The following is a 17,876-nucleotide window of genomic DNA, read 5'->3' as shown; positions in this document are numbered from 1 at the left end:
AAATATTGAAAAGGTGTGGGCTACGGAGAATAATAGAACAGTGCGATTTGAGGCCACATAGCGTGCTACGTGCACTGTAAAGTTCCACAGGATGAGGAGGAGTGTTGTTGTGAGAATGAACATGATGTGTATGGTTGTGTTAGCAGCATGTGGGCCTGAGCAGGTGTAATGTCATTGACGTTTGTTGAAATGTGTCTTTTGTTTATGTATGGTTGTAATTGTTTGAGAAAAGAAAATAGGACAACAAATAAAAATCATAATTTGGAGAGGTATGGTGTTTATAATCAACTATGTAGAGTAGATCAAGGTACTGAGGATGCTGTTTGAGGGGTGAATAATAAAGGTTATAACAGGGTTTACGTTTTTTGTTGTGTCTCTTTCTCTCTCTCTTACTCTCTGAAGCGATTGTTATAATTAGTAACAATGGATTATTATATGTAGAACTCACTATGATTAGTTAGAACATCATTGAATTACTCATAGTAAGTTCTGTTTATGTCTCTGTCTCTCTCTCTCTTTCTCTCTCTCTCTCTCTTTCTCTCTCTCTCTCCCTCCCTCCCTCTCTCTCTCTCTCTCTCTCTCTCTCTCTCTCTCTCCCTTTTCTCTCTTCTCCTCTTTCTCTCTCTCTCTCTCTCTCTCTCTCTCTCTCTCTCTCTCTCTTCTCTCTCTCTCTCTCTCTCTCTCTCTCTCTCTCTCTCTCTCTCTCTCTCTCTCTCTCTCTCTCTCTCTCTCTCTCTCTCTTCTCTCTCTCTCTCTCTCTCTCTCTCTCTCTCTCTCTCTCTCTCTCTCTCTCTCTCTCTCTCTCTCTCTCTCTCTCTCTCTCTCTCTTCTCTTACTCTCTATGAAGCAGGATGTGATGATAGATTGTGAAACAGCCAGATGTGGGCGAGGCAATGGTCTGATTCACCTGTTTTTCTTGTGTGTCTGTGTGTGTGTGTGTGTGTTTGTGTGTGTGTGTTCACCCTTATCTCTATGACCAGGAGGCGTCATTACACATTAACACTACATTACAAAGCTACATTATCTCAGATAACGTGTAGAGAGAGATGTTGAATGATAAGACAGAGGAAGGCTGAGTGAGGAGGCAACACATTAACGTGGATGCTATCATGATTATAATAATCCTGATGAATCTAGAATAATGATGATCATACCCCCAGAAATAAAGAAATGTTCAAGCATTTGAATTTTGGATCTTAGAGCCTCTGCAACTTTCTCAGTCATCGTTATTCATGATTCATTCTTGAGTATTCTTCACCATAGTTGCGGCTGTTGTGGTCGTGTGTCTGTGTCTTTCAGGACGTCAGTTCAGTGTATCAGATCTTCACTGATGAGGTGTTGGTTCAGGACAGTTTGGAGTGGTGTATAGAGGTGGGTTTGACATCACTCTAGATACGTTACACTAGAGGAGATACTTTCTATACTGTTACCTGTTAGGAACATTTAGTTCCTTCTATTGAGATTATATAGTATTATCATTGTATTAGATGGCTAGCTGAGAGTCTACTCTCGTCCCCAGGCACCCACAGACAGTCTGGTCACCCAGTGGCCATCAAGGTCATCGACAAAACCCGTTTCCCTACCAAACAGGAGAGACAGTTGAGGAACGAGCAGGCAATTCTACAGGTGAGGTTCTAGATCTGTGTGTTTGTGTTACAGGGACAGACATTATTTGAAATAAACATCCCATCTCATTTTCATATTGTTGTTTGTGTGCAGGCGTGCATGTGTGTGTACACTTGTCAATCTCCCTCAGTGTGTCTGTGAGACTCTCTACTTGGTTAATAATCCTTCCAACATCAGACTTTACACTCATCATTATTCATGATTAGTTCATGAGCATTCTTCACCATAGCAGCGGTTGTTGTTGTGTGTATGTGTGTTTCAGGATCGTTCGTCTCAGGTTAAGATGTGTGACTTTGGCTTCGCCCGCATAATGGGCGAGAAGTCTTTCCGCCGCTAAGTGGTGGACACGCCGGCCTACCTGGTGCCCGATGTCATCAGTAGCCATGGTTACAACAACTCACTGGACATGTGGGCGTGGTCCTGTACGTCAGCTTGAGCAGACGTTCCCCTTCAACGAGGATGAGGACATCAGTCAACAGATCACCAACGCTACCTTCATGTACCCCCGTCTGCTCTGGTCTAACATCTCACTAGAGGGTAAGTCTTACCTCACTTACCCTGGTCTAACATCTCACGAGAGGGTAGCTGTACTCAGCCTCGCCTGGTCTAACATCTCACTAGAGGGTAAGTCTGACCCCGTCTGCCCTGGTCTAACATCTCACTAGAGGGTAAGTCTGTACCCCGTCTGCTCTGGTCTAACATCTCACTAGAGGGTAAGTCTGTACCCCGTCTGCTCTGGTCTAACATCTCACTAGAGGGTAAGTCTGTACCCCGTCTGTCCTGGTCTAACATCTCACTAGAGGGTAAGTCTGCACCAGTCTGCCCTGGTCTAACATCTCACTAGAGGGTAAGTCTGTACCCTGCCTACCCTGGTCTAACATTCACTAGAGGGTAGTCGTACCTCGTCTGCTCTGTCTAACATCTCACTAGGGTAAGTCTGTACCCCGTCTGCTCTGGTCTAACATCTCACTAGAGGGTAAGTCTGTACCCTGCTGCCCTGGTCTAACAACTCACTAGAGGGTAAGTCTGTACCCTGCCCGCCTGGTCTAAATCTCACTAGAGGTAAGTCTGTACTCAGCCTGCCCTGGTCTAACATCTCACTAGAGGGTAAGTCTGCACTCAGCCTGCCCTGGTCTAACATCTCACTAGAGGGTAAGTCTGCACCCAGCCTGCCCTGGTCTAACAACTCACTAGAGGGTAAGTCTGTACCCTGCCTGCCCTGGTCTAACATCTCACTAGAGGGTAAGTCTGTACCCTGCCTGCCCTGGTCTAACATCTCAAACAGGGTAAGTCTGTACTCTGCCTGCCCTGGTCTAACATCTCACTAGAGGGTAAGTCTGTCCCTGCCTGCCCTGGTCTAACAACTCACTAGAGGGTAAGTCTGTACTCAGCCTGCCCTGGTCTAACATCTACTAGAGGGTAAGTCTGTTCTCAGCCTGCCCTGGTCTAACATCTCACTTGAGGGTAAGTCTGTACCCTGCCTGCCCTGGTCTAACATTCACTAGAGGGTAAGTCCACCTGCCTGCCCTGGTCTAACATCTCACTAGAGGGTAAGTCTGTACTCAGCTGCCCTGGTCTAAATCTCACTAGAGGGTAAGTCTGCACCCTGCCTGCCTTGGTCTAACATCTCACTAGAGGGTAAGTCTGCACGCTGCTGCCCTGGTCTAACATCTCACTAGAGGGTAAGTCTGTTCTCAGCCTGCCCTGGTCTAACATCTCACTTGAGGGTAAGTCTGTACCTGCCTGCCCTGGTCTAACATCTCACTAGAGGGTAAGTCTGTACTCAGCCTGCCCTGGTCTAACATCTCACTAGAGGGTAAGTCTGTACTTCTGCCTGCCCTGGTCTAACATCTCACTAGAGGGTAAGTCTGTACTCTGCCCTGCCTGGCTAACATCTCACTAGAGGGTAAGTCTGTACCAGCCTGCCCTGGTCTAACATCTCACTAGAGGGTAATCTGCACTCAGCCTGCCCTGGTCTAACATCTCACTAGAGAGTAAGTCTGTTCTCAGCCTGCCCTGGTCTAACATCTCACTAGAGGGTAAGTCTGTATTCTGCCTGCCCTGGTCTAACATCTCACTGAGGGTAAGTCTGTACCCAGCCTGCCCTGGTCTAACTATCTCACTAGAGGGTAAGTCTGTACTCAGCCTGCCCTGGTCTAACATCTCACAATCAGGGTAAGTCTGTACTCTGCCGCCCTGGTCTAACATCTCACTAGAGGGTAAGTCTGTTCCAGCCTGCCCTGGTCTAACATCTCACTAGAGGGTAAGTCTGTACTCTGCCTGCCCTGGTCTAACATCTCACTAGAGGGTAAGTCTGTACCCAGCCTGCCTGGTCTAACATCTCACCAGCAGGGTAAGTCTGTACTCTGCCTGCCCTGGTCTAACATCTCACTAGAGGGTAAGTCTGTACTCAGCCTGCCCTGGTCTAACATCTCGCCAGAGGTTTTTATTTTATTTTTATTTTTTATTTTCATCTTTATTTAACCAGGTTAAATAAACCAGGCTAGTTGAGAACAAGTTCTCATTTGCAACTGCGACCTGGCCAAGATAAAGCAAAGCAGTTCGACACATACAACAACACAGAGTTACACATGGAATAAACAAAACATAGTCAATAATACAGTAGAACAAAAGAAAACAAAAAGTCTATATACAGTGAGTGCAAATGAGGTATTATAAGGGAGTTAAGGCAATAAATAGGCCATGGTGGCAAAGTMATTACAATATAGCAATTTAAACACTGGAATGGTAGATGTGCAGAAGATTAATGTGCAAGTAAAGATACTAGGGTGCAAAGGAGCAAGATAAATAAATAAATACTGTATGGGGATGAGGTAGGTAGATAGATGGGCTGTTTACAGATGGCTATGTGCAGTGATCTGTGAGCTGCTCTGACAGCTGGTGCTTAAAGCTAGTGAGGGAGATATGAGTCTCCATCTTCAGTGATTTTTGCAGTTCGTTCCAGTCATTGGCAGAAGAGGAAGGAAAGGCGGCCAAAGTAAGAATTGGCTTTGGGGGTGACCAGTGAGATATACCTACTGGAGCGTGTGCTACGAGTGGGTGCTGCTATGGTGACCAGTGAGCTGAGATAAGGAGGGGCTTTACCTAGCAGAGACTTGTAGATTACCTGTAGGCAGTGGGTTTGGCGACGAGTATGAAGCGAGGGCCAACCAACGTGAGCGTACAGGTCGCAATGGTGGGTAGTGTATGGGGCTTTGGTGACAAAACGGATGGCACTGTGATAGACTGCATCCAGTTGATGAGCTGAGTGTTGGAGGCTATTTTATAGATGACATCACCGAAGTCGAGGATCGGCAGGATGGTCAGTTTTACGAGGGTATGTGTGGCAGCATGAGTGAAGGATGCTTTGTTGCGATATAGGAAGCCAATTCTAGATTTAATTTTGGATTGGAGATGCTTAATGTGAGTCTGGACGGAGAGTTTACAGTCTAACCAGACACCTAGGTATTTGTAGTTGTCCACGTATTCTAAGTCAGAGCCGTCCAGAGTAGTGATGCTGGACGGGCGAGCAGGTGCGGGCAGTGATCGGTTGAATAGCATGCATTTAGTTTTACTTGCGTTTAAGAGCATTTGGAGGCCACGGAAGGAGAGTTGTATGGCATTGAAGCTCGTCTGGAGGTTAGTTAACACAGTGTCCAAAGAGGGGCCAGAAGTATACAGAATGGTGTCGTCTGCATAGAGGTGTATCAGAGAATCAGCAGCAGCAAGAGCAACATCATTGATGTATACAGAGAAGAGAGTCGGCCCGAGGGTTGAACCCTGTGGCACCCCCATAGAGCCTGCCAGAGGTCCGGACAACAGGCCCTCCGATTTGACACACTGAACTCTATCAGAGAAGTAGTTGGTAAACCAGGCGGGGCAATCATTTGAGAAACCAAGGCTGTCGAGTCTGCCAATAAGAATGTGGTGATTGACAGAGTCGAAAGCCTTGGCCAGGTCAATGAATACGGCTGCACAGTAATGCCTCTTATCGATGGCGGTTATGATGTCGTTTAGGACCTTGAGCGTGGCTGAAGTGCACCCATGACCAGCTCTGAAACCAGATTGCATAGCGGAGAAGGTACGGTGGGATTCGAAATGGTCGGTAATCTGTTTGTTAACTTGGCTTTCGGAGACCTTAGAAAGACAGTTTAGGATAGATATAGGTCTTTAGCAGTTTGGGTCTAGAGTGTCACCCCCTTTGAAGAGGGGGATGACCGCGGCAGCTTTCCAATCTTAGGGAATCTCAGACGATATGAAAGAGAGGTTGAACAGGCTAGTAATAGGGGTTGCAACAATTTTGGCAGATAATTTTAGAAAGAGAGGGTCCAGATTGTCTAGCCCGGCTGATTTGTAGGGGAATGTAGGATAAGCAGGGTTGTCCCCTAATGTTTTGTCAAAGGCGGGACGCAAAGGTCAATGAATAAGCATTCAGGGCAGACAAAAACAAAATGTTCTCTCCATATCCCTGGGCTAACATAGTATATGTGAGAGGGTAGGATCTGTGTCGATTGCAGAAAAAAGCTGATTCAGGTGTTTGAAAAATATTGACTTTACTGTTGTAATCGTGTACATTCAGATTCATCACAATATATGTTCATGTCAAATAGTGAATATGAATATTAATCAACAATCATTACTAATGATTATCTATGTATGTTGATGAATCAATATGGGTGTCTGGTAATAATGTTAAATGTTAACTTATTGGTGTGTTACATGTGGTAATACATACCTATGGGAGAATCCTAAACTCCACTTAGGTATAATTTTCAATTAGTCACTCGGTGGAAGTTACGATTTGCCCCTGACTGATCATTGGATAGATTTGATTGGGCAAGTTTGCTTACTGCTTGATCAACCATCATAAGGCTGTCCAACAGATGTTTTTCTCTCTCTCTCTTACACTCTCAATTAATTGTTATAGTAATCAATTGTTATTAATTGTAGATACAACTCACTATGGTTGGCTTTAGCATTATATAATTACTCTTGTGGAACGTTTGTCAGTTAATCAAGAAGTTCTCTCTCTCTCTCTCTCTCTCTGTAAAGCAGGATGTGATGATAGATTGTGAAACAGTCAGATGTGGGAGGGGAAAGTGTCTGATTCACCTATTTTTACTGTGTGTGCTTCTGTCTGTCTGTCTGTCTGTCTGTCTGTCTGTCTGTCTGTCTGTTCTGTCTGTCTGTCTGTCTGTCTGTCTGTCTGTCTGTCTGTCTGTCTGTCTGTCTGTCTGTCTGTCTGTCTGTCTCACCCTTATCTCTATGGCCAGGAGGCGTCATTACACATTAACACTACATTACAAGATACATTACCTCACGTATGATCAGGTGTGGAGGGAGATGTTGAAAGATGTGGAGGGAACACGACACACCCCCTTCCCTTTACTCTGCTACAGCACGCTACTGCAAGCATGACAGGTCAGTGAAAATACAGAGATAGAGAGAGAGGAAGAGGAGTACTGAGAAAAGTAGGAAGAATATATACACCATCAAGACTAGAAGAAATGAAATAAAGGAAGTCTGTCCCTGCCTCTTCTCCATCTCTTCATCTACCCCAGGATTAGGACTATTTGGTGAGTTTGTTTTCAGTCTTCCCTCTCTTTCTTCCCCAACCTCCCTCCTGATTGTGGTCCGGTCAGTCAATGGGAATAGACAGTCAAATAATGTAAAGTAATGTAATCTCAAGTGAAGTAAACTCTAGCAGGAGCTATCAGCATGCCCTCAGATAACAAAATATATAGATATGGTTTGATAGTCCTGGGGCAGTACGTATCCTATTAAGCCTCTCAAAGTGCTGATTTAGGATCAGTTTGCCTTTCAGATCATAATAAATACAAATACATGGACAGCGGGGGACCTGATCCTAGATCGACACTCCTACTCTGAGACACTTGATACACACAAACCCTGGTGTGTACTTGATACCACATCAAACATTATAATTGTTTGCAGAAAGTAGTACAGTTGTTATTTAACTGTTCGGTGGATGTGACCAGCTGTTCTCAATGGAACATCATATGAGTGATAATGAGCCCAATAGCAACTCTATGAATCAGAGTCATATCCTCGCTCCTCGCTTTCTCTTCTCTCCCTCTCCCTTTCTCTCTAAGGTATGTATAATATGCTAGTGTGCGTAGGAGCTTTTCTACTGTTGTGCCCAAGAGCAGTCCTAACTTGTTTCTCTCTGTGAGTCTGGGCCCTTTTGAGTGTGTCAGCTGTTGCTCTCAACGGTGGGGAAAGTGATAGAGTGTTCTCTACACACAGTGTCCATTTAGCCGTGACCCCACCCTCTAAAAGCTTTCTCTCGGGGAGAGTTGGTATACACAAAACAACACATTCCCAATTCACAAGGTGTATAATACAGTCGTGTACATGTGTGAAAGAGGACAGATAAGCACTCTACAAATAGAGTTAGAGGACTCATCGTTGTATCTGTCCCATCATGGTGACTGTGTCATGCAAAAACAGGTCCACTAGCTAACTCTTAGTTCTACAGTACAATGCACATGATTAGTCCTCTAGCTAACTCCATGGGACTACAGTACAATGCACATGATGAGTCCTCTAGCTAACTCCATGGGACTACAGTACAATGCACAGAAGTCTCCCTGAACTGTCTAATACTCTACAGATCTATTCTCTCTCTACCTGGAACAGAGCCTAGCCAGCCGTGCACTTCTAAGCCATGCTTGATATTTAATGCATAAATGACATTGTAGAAATTAATTCTACACTCCCACACCATAGTACACACTCATAATCACTCAGAATTACAGCAGAATTACAATAAGAACTACTGTGAGGGTGCAAAGAGGTTCATTTGGGATTTGTGTGTGTGTGTGCGCCTCTGAGTACTAGATTATAAGGATTGTTCTTTTACTGAGTAGCCTAGTGGTTAGAGTGTTGGGCCAGTAAATGAAAGGTCGCTTGTTTGAATCCCAAGCTGACAAGGTGAAAAATCTGTCAATATGCCCTTGAGAAAGGAACTTAACCCTAATTGCTCCTGTAAGTCGCTCTGCATAAAAGTGTCTGCTAAATTACCAACATTGTACACAATAATATTTAAATATTTTCGACGTGTATTGAATTTCTGTCAAGTTATTACTTGATAAGACAAGAACATTAAGATTTACTTAGATGTGCAATGTACTGTAATATTTACATATAGCCCATGTATAGTATACAGTGTGTGTCTGTTCATGTGCACCAGGGGAGGCTGGTGTGAGGATATATAGGAGGACTGGCTCATTGTCGTGGCTGGAATGGAATAAATGGAATGGGGTCAAACGTGTGGTTTCCATCTGTTTGATGTGTTTGAAACCATTCCACCTATTTAGCTACAGCCATTACCATGAGCCCATCCTCCCCAATTAAGGTGCCACCAACCTCCTGTGATGTGGACGCACGTGAGTTCATTATTATTACAGGTGTGAGTGCATGGGATAAGAGAAGCCTATACAATACCATATTTGCAAGGGAAWCACAGGATAGATTAGATTGTCATGTTAAATAATAACGTATTCTCACACCATGGCCTTCTCCACACCAAACACTAAGATATAGGATCGTCTGAAATAGCATCTTATCCCAATAGGGCCAAAAGTAGTGCACTACATAGGGAAGAGGGTGCCATTTTGGAGGCGGACAGTGATTTGAAACAGTCCTCGGAGGGAGGTAGAATGATTTCTCAAACAAACATTGTAGCTACAAGACTTAGTGTTTATTTTACCAGTCAAGTCTGGTCATGCTGGTTCGGAATTAGAAACCTGTTACAATTCCTCAACACCTCCTACACGTGGACTCCTCCCAGTGTTTCAGCCTCAGACAAAATAAAAACACAGACTTTAGGAAGAAATAACACACAGGTTTTGAGGAATTTATGTCTGTTGCTTTGAAGTTTATTCCGCAAGCTAAAGATGTAGACGTCCTAATAAAAGCTTTTGCAGAAGTTGAAGTCAAGTAATGTAGGAGTGTGTATGCATACACTCACACACACACACACACACACACACACACACACACACACACACACACACACACACACACACACACAGCACACACACACACACACACACACACACACACACACACACACATACACGCACGCACACATGCTTGCACACACACGCACTCACGCACATGCACCACCCAGTTGCTACCCAACAGGGGAATGTATTCTCCATTATCGAATCACTCACAGCTATCTGTTAATACCACATCTAAACCCATATTAATCCCATGATGTTTGAATTTGTCCTGAAGGTATTCTCTCTCTCACGCCCTGACTGTGTCTCACTGATCTCCTCTTGTCTTCCCTGTTTATAAATCTACATTATTTTCGCTCCTCTATATTAGCTTCTATCCTCTGTCTACATTATCTTCTCTCATCTGACTACATTATCCTCTCTCCTCTGTCTACATTATCTTCTCTGCTCTATATTAACTTATCTCTTCTGTCTACATTATCTTCTCTCATCTGTCTACATTATCCTCTCTCCTCTGTCTACATTATCTTCTCTCCTCTATATTAGCTTCTCTCTTCTGTCTACGTTATCTTCTCTCATCTGTCTACATTATCCTCTCTCATCTGTCTWCWTTMTCTTCTCTCCTCTATATTAGCTTCTCTCTTCTGTCTACATTATCCTCTCTTCTGTCTACATTATCTTCTCTCCTCTATATTAGCTTCTCTCTTCTGTCTACATTATCCTCTCTCTTCTGTCTACACTATCTTCTCTCCTCTATATTAGCTTCTCTCTTCTGTCTACATTATCCTCTTTCCTCTGTCTACATTATCTTCTCTCCTCTGTCTCGTGTAGACGCACACCAGCATTGCTGTCCATTAGGTGTATTAAATATGTTTGAGAGTGAGTGTGATAAATCCTGTCAGTCGCTGCCTGCACTCCCGTGGCTTAATTGCAAGTCAAACATGTATAGCTTAGGCCAGGGTTTCCCAAGCCCCCACCAATGGGTGCACATTTTGTTTTTTGCCCTAGCGCTACTCAGCTGATTCACATGACCAACTCTTCATCAAGCTTTGATTATTTGAATCAGCTGTGTGGCGCTAGGAAAAAACAAAACGTGCACCCATGGGTGGGGGCTTGGGAAACCCTGGCCTAAGCTATACATGTTTGACTTGCAATTAGAACCACCACAGTGTCTGAATGGATTATGGGACTGCATCCTCTTCAATGCAAATACGTTCTCTGTATCTTTACCATTTAAGGTCCTACGTTCACAGGCTCTCATACACCTAGGCTTGTTTCATACTCTATCAGACCTGCGTTCAAACGTTATTTGAAATCTTTCAAATACTTTGAGCATTTGTTCTTCCCTGCCTGGAGTGTCAGATGGGTGGGATTTGCAGTTTTAAGACTGTTCTATTGGGTTATTAAGCCAGGCAAGCTCAATCAAGCACAGATAAAGTAGTGGAACCCATGTCTGTATCCTATACCACCACAAACTATTCAACATTGCTCCTGATACAAGTTAGTAACACTTCTACCTCAGCAATAACCTTTGACCTTTCTGTCCCTTGCAGATCACCGCCATGGCCCACAACCAAACCATCCCCCAAATCATCCCTCCATCCCTCACAAAACCCTCCTTGTTCCTTTCCCCGTTCTCCTCCACTATGCCCCCCTCCCTGTTCCTTTCCGCCTCCAACCACATCCTTAACACCACCACGTCTGTTTTCGCGGCGAACCAAAACATTGTGGGTAATACCACCTCCACAACAGTAGGGGCGCTCATCCTGGGTCTGGTGTTTCTCCTTGGTGTCCCCGGCAACCTCTTCATCATCTGGAGTATCCTGGCCCGCGCCCGTCGCCGCTCCGTCACCACCCTCCTCATCCTCAATCTGGCAGTGGCCGACGGCTCGCTCATAGCGCTCACGCCGTTCTTCGTCGTGTACCTTGTGAAGAAGACATGGATTTTTGGCGATATCATGTGCAAGGTGGAGGCTCTTCTTTCTGTTGATTGCCGCGTTCCAGGCTGACTACACTGTAGACAACTGCCAGATCTCACAACGCCTGTATAGGGGTTTAACATATCTACTTACCACATCATATGAAATAGCAATCTGATGCCCGACTGCGCAGTCGATGACGTAGCACGCAACCATTGGTTGATGCAACGCAACGACTGCAATGTAGTCGGCCTGGAATGCAACCAATATGTTCCAATGATGTTATTTTCTGCCCAGGTGTTTGAAAACACCATTGACACTTGACATGCAGTGAGTACATTTTCATTGAATCCTTATCCTTTTGAAATGACAAGAGAAAGCTGCTCTCTTCTTGTATGGATCAGATACTCTTCTACCTGTGCCTGGCCAACATGTACGCCTCCATCCAACTGATCATGCTGATGAGCCTGCACAGGCTGGTGGCCGTGGTGTGGCCGCGGCGCGTTGCTGCCCTCGCTGGCCGGAAGGCAGTACTGCGGGGGGTGCTGGTACTGTGGATCTTGGTGCTGGTCGCATCCATCCCCGCGTTGCTGTTCAGACACAACCTGACGGCCACGTACCCCAACGGGAGGAGCCGTATGGTGTGTGAGTCATTTCACAAGCAGCAGAGTCAAGTGAGTGACACTTACTTCCTTATTTACCAACTGAATTCATTCCTTACTTTGCTAATTATCTTCACTCCTGGAGTGACTGACGGGAGGGGGAAAGAACAACCAATCAAACAGTGAATGTATTTCAGGTGAGGGAACAAAAAAGTAGGGACTTTACATGAGAGATTTCTGTCAACGTAGTTACCTGTTTATTCACATTCTTATCTGTAGTCAGATCATCCTTAAACACATGGCAAGGTACGGAGTTCACAGTACATTGATTTTGTATACAGTCAGGCCCATAAATATTTGGACGTTTACCAAGTTGTTATTATTTTAGCTGTCTACCACAGCATATTGGAGTTGAAGTTAAATAATCAATAGGAGCGGGCAGGGCAGACATTCAGCTTTAATGTGAGGGTATTTACATCCAACTTGGGTGAACGGTGTAGGAACTACAGCTCTTTTTATATGTGGTCCCCGACCCTTTTTAAGGGACCAAAAGTAATTGGACAATTGGCTGCTCAACTTTTCCATGGCCAGGTGTGTGTTATTCCCTCATTAGTTAATTTACAAGTAAGCAGATAAAAGGTCTAGAGTTGATTTCAAGTGTGGCATTTGAATTTGGAATCTGTTGCTGTTAACCCTCAATATGAAGTCCAAAGAGCTGTCACTGCCAGTGAAGCAAGCCATCATTAGGCATTAGGCATCACCAATTAGGCATCATTAAACAAACCCATCAGAGAGATATCAGAAACATTATGTGTGGCCAAATCAACTATTTGGTACAATAAAAAGAAAGAACACACTGGTGAGCTCAGGAACACCAAAAGGCCAGAAAGACCACATAAAACAACTGTGGTGGATGACAGAATAAGTATTTCCCTGGTGAAGAAAAACCCCTTCACAACAGTTGGCCAGATCATTAACACCCTCCAGGAGGTAGGCGTATCTGTGTCAGTCAACAATCAAGAGAAGACTTCACCAGAGTAAATACAGAGGGTTTACCACAAGATGTAAACCATTGGTAAACCTCAAATACATGAAGACCAGATTAGAGTTTACAAAAAAAACACTAAAAAAGCCTATACAGTTCTGGAACAACATCCTATTGACAGATGAGACAAATATCAACTTGTACCATAATTCAGATTCAGCCAAATGCTTCAAAACTCATTGGACGGCRCTTCACAGTGCAGATGGACAGTGACCCGAAGCATACTGCTAAAGCAACCCAATACTTTTTTAAGGCAAAACAGGTGGAATGTTCTGCAATGGCCGAGTCAATCACCTGACCTGAATCCAATTGAGCATGCATTTCACTTGCTGAAGGCAAAACGCCCCAAGAACAAGCAGRAAGTGAAGACAGCTGCAGTAAAGGCTTGGCAGAGCATCACCAGGGAAGAAACCCAGCACCTGGTGATGTCTAGGGGTTCCAGAATTCAGGAAGTCATTGACTGCAAAGGATTTGCAACCACGTATTAAATCTCACTATTTAATTTATGATTATCTTAGTTTGTCCAATTACTTTTGAGCCCCACTTACACTTAAAGCACATGTTGATAGTTTCCTTTCCAATCCATTGTGGTGGCGTACAGAGACAAAATTATGCAAATTGTGTCACTGTCCAAATACTCATGGACCTGACTGTATATAGTGTCATTAACGCTAACCGATCAAGGTGATCTCTATGCTGATACAGTACACGTCCCATTCTCTCAGCGCAGGTGGTGCTCCAGTACACGTTGGAGACTGTGCTGGGATTTGTAGTTCCTTACGCGTTGATTGTAGGCAGCTACATCTGCATCCTGCGGAGGATCAGACAAACCAGGTTTACTATCTTCATTTTATTTCTGCCTTCATTTCATATTCGTCGATGTATTGTTTTTATTTTCTCACTTTATACTATTAGTTATTATTTATTCAAGCCAGTGAAGTTGGGTGAAATCCTATTGTATTTGTTGGCTATCATTATTATTATTTTGTGAAAAATGTGGAGAATTAAAAAAAAAATCCTGTTTGATGGTAAGGCCCAGGAGGGGAATACTTTTCATGGTGGTAAAGAACCAAGGGCCACACACTCGCATGCAATGCCATGCCAATTGGCCACATGGTAACGCTATAACAAGTGATTGAGAAAGCAAACTTTTGAAAGGCCATTCCCCTCACCCCGTGTGATCTAGAGTCCTGAAATCCAGTACATTTGCATCAAGGACCATTAAGGTCTGTCATGATTGATTTTCCACGATTTGGAATTCAGGGAAAAATACTTAAAACTCTGWATAAAAGAAGTTTGATTTGATTTGACCAGGTTCAGGAGGAGGATCCACAGTGAGAAACTCATCCTAGCCATCGTGGTCACCTTTGGAATCTTCTGGCTGCCCTACCATGTCATCAACATTGTGCAGGTAGTGTGTGTGTGCGTACATGTGTGGGGTGTTTTGTGTGTGTGYATGTCTGAGTTATAGCCAGGGCCTCACACTCCTTAACGGGGCTGAAACAGTAGGTCCCGCTGTAACTGGGCTGTCTGTTGTGATGAAATATGTCCTTACAGGTTGCCGCAGCACTTTCTCCGCAAGATTCAGCTATAAAAGCAAGGTAGGCTTTCTGAAAAGTTTTTCCTAAATTACTGTTAAGATCCTCACCTCATCACCTGTATCATTTGTAGTGTATTGTTATCAAATCCCAAACTACATTTGAATAAAAAACAATGAACAACCATTYTTTGCTGTTTTCATATCCACCCTTCCTCCAGACTGGACCCTATCTGGCAGTCCTGCCGTGCAGTCACATCGGCACTGGCATTCATCAGCAGCTGTGCCAACCCGGTCCTCTACACCTTCGCCGGCAAGTCCTATATCCGGCGGGAAGGCTTTGCCTTCATGGCCCGTCTGTTCGAGGGCACTACGCTGGACTCTGGCACCAGGAAGAACCGACAGAACAGCCAGAACAGCCGAGAGAGAGACAGGGATGCAGAGGGGCTCGGGCTGAAAGAAAAGGAAGGAGAGCTAGAATCCACGACCAGCGCCAATGTTGTGAGCCCCATCTGTGTGAAACCTGTGAAAAATGGCAAATAGTGACCCTCTGGGCTGGTAGTTGGACGCTATGGTGGTGGAAACTATTTTGATGGGAAAACACTGCCTAAGACTGGTTTCCTGCAGTTCGCTCGGTGGCCACTAGATGTAAGTACAAGTCATGGTTCCTAATGGGTCATGACTGACTTACTGGCTGAACCATAGCTCTGTTTTTAGAGGTGCTGCTTCAAGCTCAGCAGGTGAGGGGGGTGAATTTTATAAATGATCTTACCGGTATGTCTTGTCTGTCTGACTGACTGTCTCTCTTTCTATGTGTGTGTGTGTGTGTGTGTGTGTGTCTGTGGTATACTGCTGTAAGTACAGTAAAAAGAGCACTGTAATATTTTCATACTTTTTTTGCTTCATATATTTTCTCAAAAGCATTAAGACATGTTGCCATGTTGGACCAGAGCAAGAAAATAAAACACCATTTTCTCCGATTAGATTTGGCTGCCATCCATTGATTAGGAAACTCTTAAAGGGAGAAGAAGACAACTCACAGAAGAGTCATGACTGGCTGGCAGGCAATAGCATGCAGGTCCTTCACAGTCTGTCCAGTCATTTCTTTACCTTCAGGCCATTCTTTTCCCTCTTTCTCCTCCCCCTCTCGTTCTCCTGGAACCTTTCTCCTCTCTTTTACCTCTTCATCCAGCTCCCCAACTCCTTCGTTCTCCTCTTTCTCTCTCCCGCTCCCATCATGCTGGTCTCCTGCCGGGCGTGTGACCCCCCCCCCCCCCCCCCCGAGCCTGCCATGGCGTAGAGCAGAGGGTTGACAGCACTGTTGAGATAAGCTAAAGCTGTGACCACCGCTCTGGCCCTCAGACAGAACCCCTTGCAACCCTGGGAATGATCCGGAGAAACCGGTCCCCACTTGAAACAAGGAAATCATACGTTTCATTTTTACCTTGAATAATGACAATAAAACATTTGTGGGAACTTGTGTGGGAAATACAGTGGATTTTTATATGAATGTGATTTTTTTCAGTCTCACTCTTATACAGTGTGGTATTAGCTCTGGGTAATTATGGCATAGTAACCATTGCTCATGTGCAGCACATTGACAACGTGGTATTGAGCCCAAAATAGGGCAAAGGTCACCACTATCAGGGCCAGGATGCGGTTGGTCTTCCTGTACTGTGGTGACAGCGGCTGTGGCTGGATACTAAGGTATGAGCAGATTGCCATGGTGCCGGGGGACCAGGAACGCAGCGACCGTCTCTAGGGAATAATGAAACACCGGGTAGAATGGATGAGACAAGAAACAATTGGATTTGATTTACTTCATTATTAAAGTGTCTTGCATCTTCAGGATTCCCAGCCCACTTACGTTTTAGGAAGTGTCTTCAATGAATGTAATTACATATTGTATCTAGCTAAATTGCAGTACTTGTCTGTTACAATTAATTGCATTAAGAACAATGTTTGACTGATTGATTATACTGTGTAGAAGCTATATCCATATCTATTTAGAATACTTGTGGATATAGAATCAACACAAAACCTGCAAYATATTTTATGGAAAACTGAGAACACAATATGAGAACATGTGCTGTACTAAAATCACTAAAACTGCAAGATGAAGGAATATTTTATGTCTGGTGGGCGGACGCGCTTGGACATGAAGGGCCAATCCCCACGCAGGTGTCGATCGACGCCCATCAGGGTGACCAACAGGAGGCTGAGGTACATGAAAGATGCTGCAGACGTAGTGCAGGAGCTTACACGCSCCCTCTCCCAACTCCCAGACGTTGCCCGTGAAGAACTGGCGAATGAAGAAAGGAGCGGTGAGCAGGACCATCGTGTCGGTGGCCGCCAACTGGAGGAAGAGGATGGAGGTGATGGAACGTTGTTGCAGGCAGAACAGGATGGTCCACACCACTAGGAGGTTCCCATGGAGACCCATGGCCATAGCAACCAGAAGAAAGGAGATGCCAATAGAATAAGGATGGGTTTGAAGCGGATTAATTGGCGGAGAAGTAGGTGATGGTGGTATTCCATGATGTGGCTTCCGTCCTGAGAGAGAGAGAGAAAGACAGAGACAGGAAAGGGGAGACAGAGAAAGATGGAGACAGAAAGGAAAGGGGACAGACAGACAGACAGACAGACAGACAGACAGACAGACAGACAGACAGACGAAAGAGGAGACAGACAGATGGAGAGAGACAGTAAATGAGAGCGATAGACAGAGAGAGCGAGAGAGAGAGAGAGAGATGTACAGATAGACAGACAGAGAGAGAGAGGTCATCTTCAAGTGATTTTGAAATGATTTGTCGTTGAGTGGGAGGAAGTTGTTTGAGACATGATGTTGAGACACATAACTGCCCTTTACAACACACCTCACGGAAAATCACAAGGACATTACCCAACACATCAGAGACAAAAACATGTTTTGGCATTCGAAAACACAAGAAATCATTCATAAAAATAACAAATACCTAATCTCTTCAGCGTCCCATTAATGTGTACTAGTATGCCTATTTGGCGTCCTCATCATGTTGTTGTCTGTATTCGCACAGTTCCACTGTAACACACACTCAGAGCTAACTGGCCACTACTTGAACTGATCTGATGAGTAACAGAGCTATCACCAGTCGGGCCCAAAGAGAGCAAGCAGTAAGA

General features: G+C 44.6%; 1 protein-coding gene across 2 annotated transcripts in view; it reads left to right on the top strand.

Annotated features, from left to right (window-relative positions):
- The first annotated feature begins 7,012 nt into the window (after positions 1–7,012).
- Positions 7,013–17,876, top strand: part of LOC111960062 (leukotriene B4 receptor 1) — an 18,103-nt gene continuing 7,239 nt past the window's right edge. Inside the window, exons 1-7 of one of the 2 annotated variants that reach the window (XM_023981971.2) lie at positions 7,013–7,202; positions 11,168–11,581; positions 11,938–12,207; positions 13,911–14,014; positions 14,495–14,591; positions 14,738–14,781; positions 14,939–16,196. In XM_023981971.2, the coding sequence (XP_023837739.1) occupies positions 11,177–11,581; positions 11,938–12,207; positions 13,911–14,014; positions 14,495–14,591; positions 14,738–14,781; positions 14,939–15,260 (1,242 nt within the window). In that variant the 5' untranslated portion in view covers positions 7,013–7,202; positions 11,168–11,176 and the 3' untranslated portion in view covers positions 15,261–16,196. Of the gene's footprint in view, positions 7,203–11,167; positions 11,582–11,937; positions 12,208–13,910; positions 14,015–14,494; positions 14,592–14,737; positions 14,782–14,938; positions 16,197–17,876 lie in introns of those variants that run through there. The other variant, XM_070437829.1, reaches the window with a different exon arrangement.

Source organism: Salvelinus sp. IW2-2015, linkage group LG37 (genome assembly GCF_002910315.2).
Source record: "Salvelinus sp. IW2-2015 linkage group LG37, ASM291031v2, whole genome shotgun sequence".
NCBI classification, from domain to species: Eukaryota; Metazoa; Chordata; class Actinopteri; order Salmoniformes; family Salmonidae; genus Salvelinus; species Salvelinus sp. IW2-2015.
Note: the sequence above shows the minus strand (reverse complement) of the source record. Positions and strands in the feature narration are given on the sequence as shown.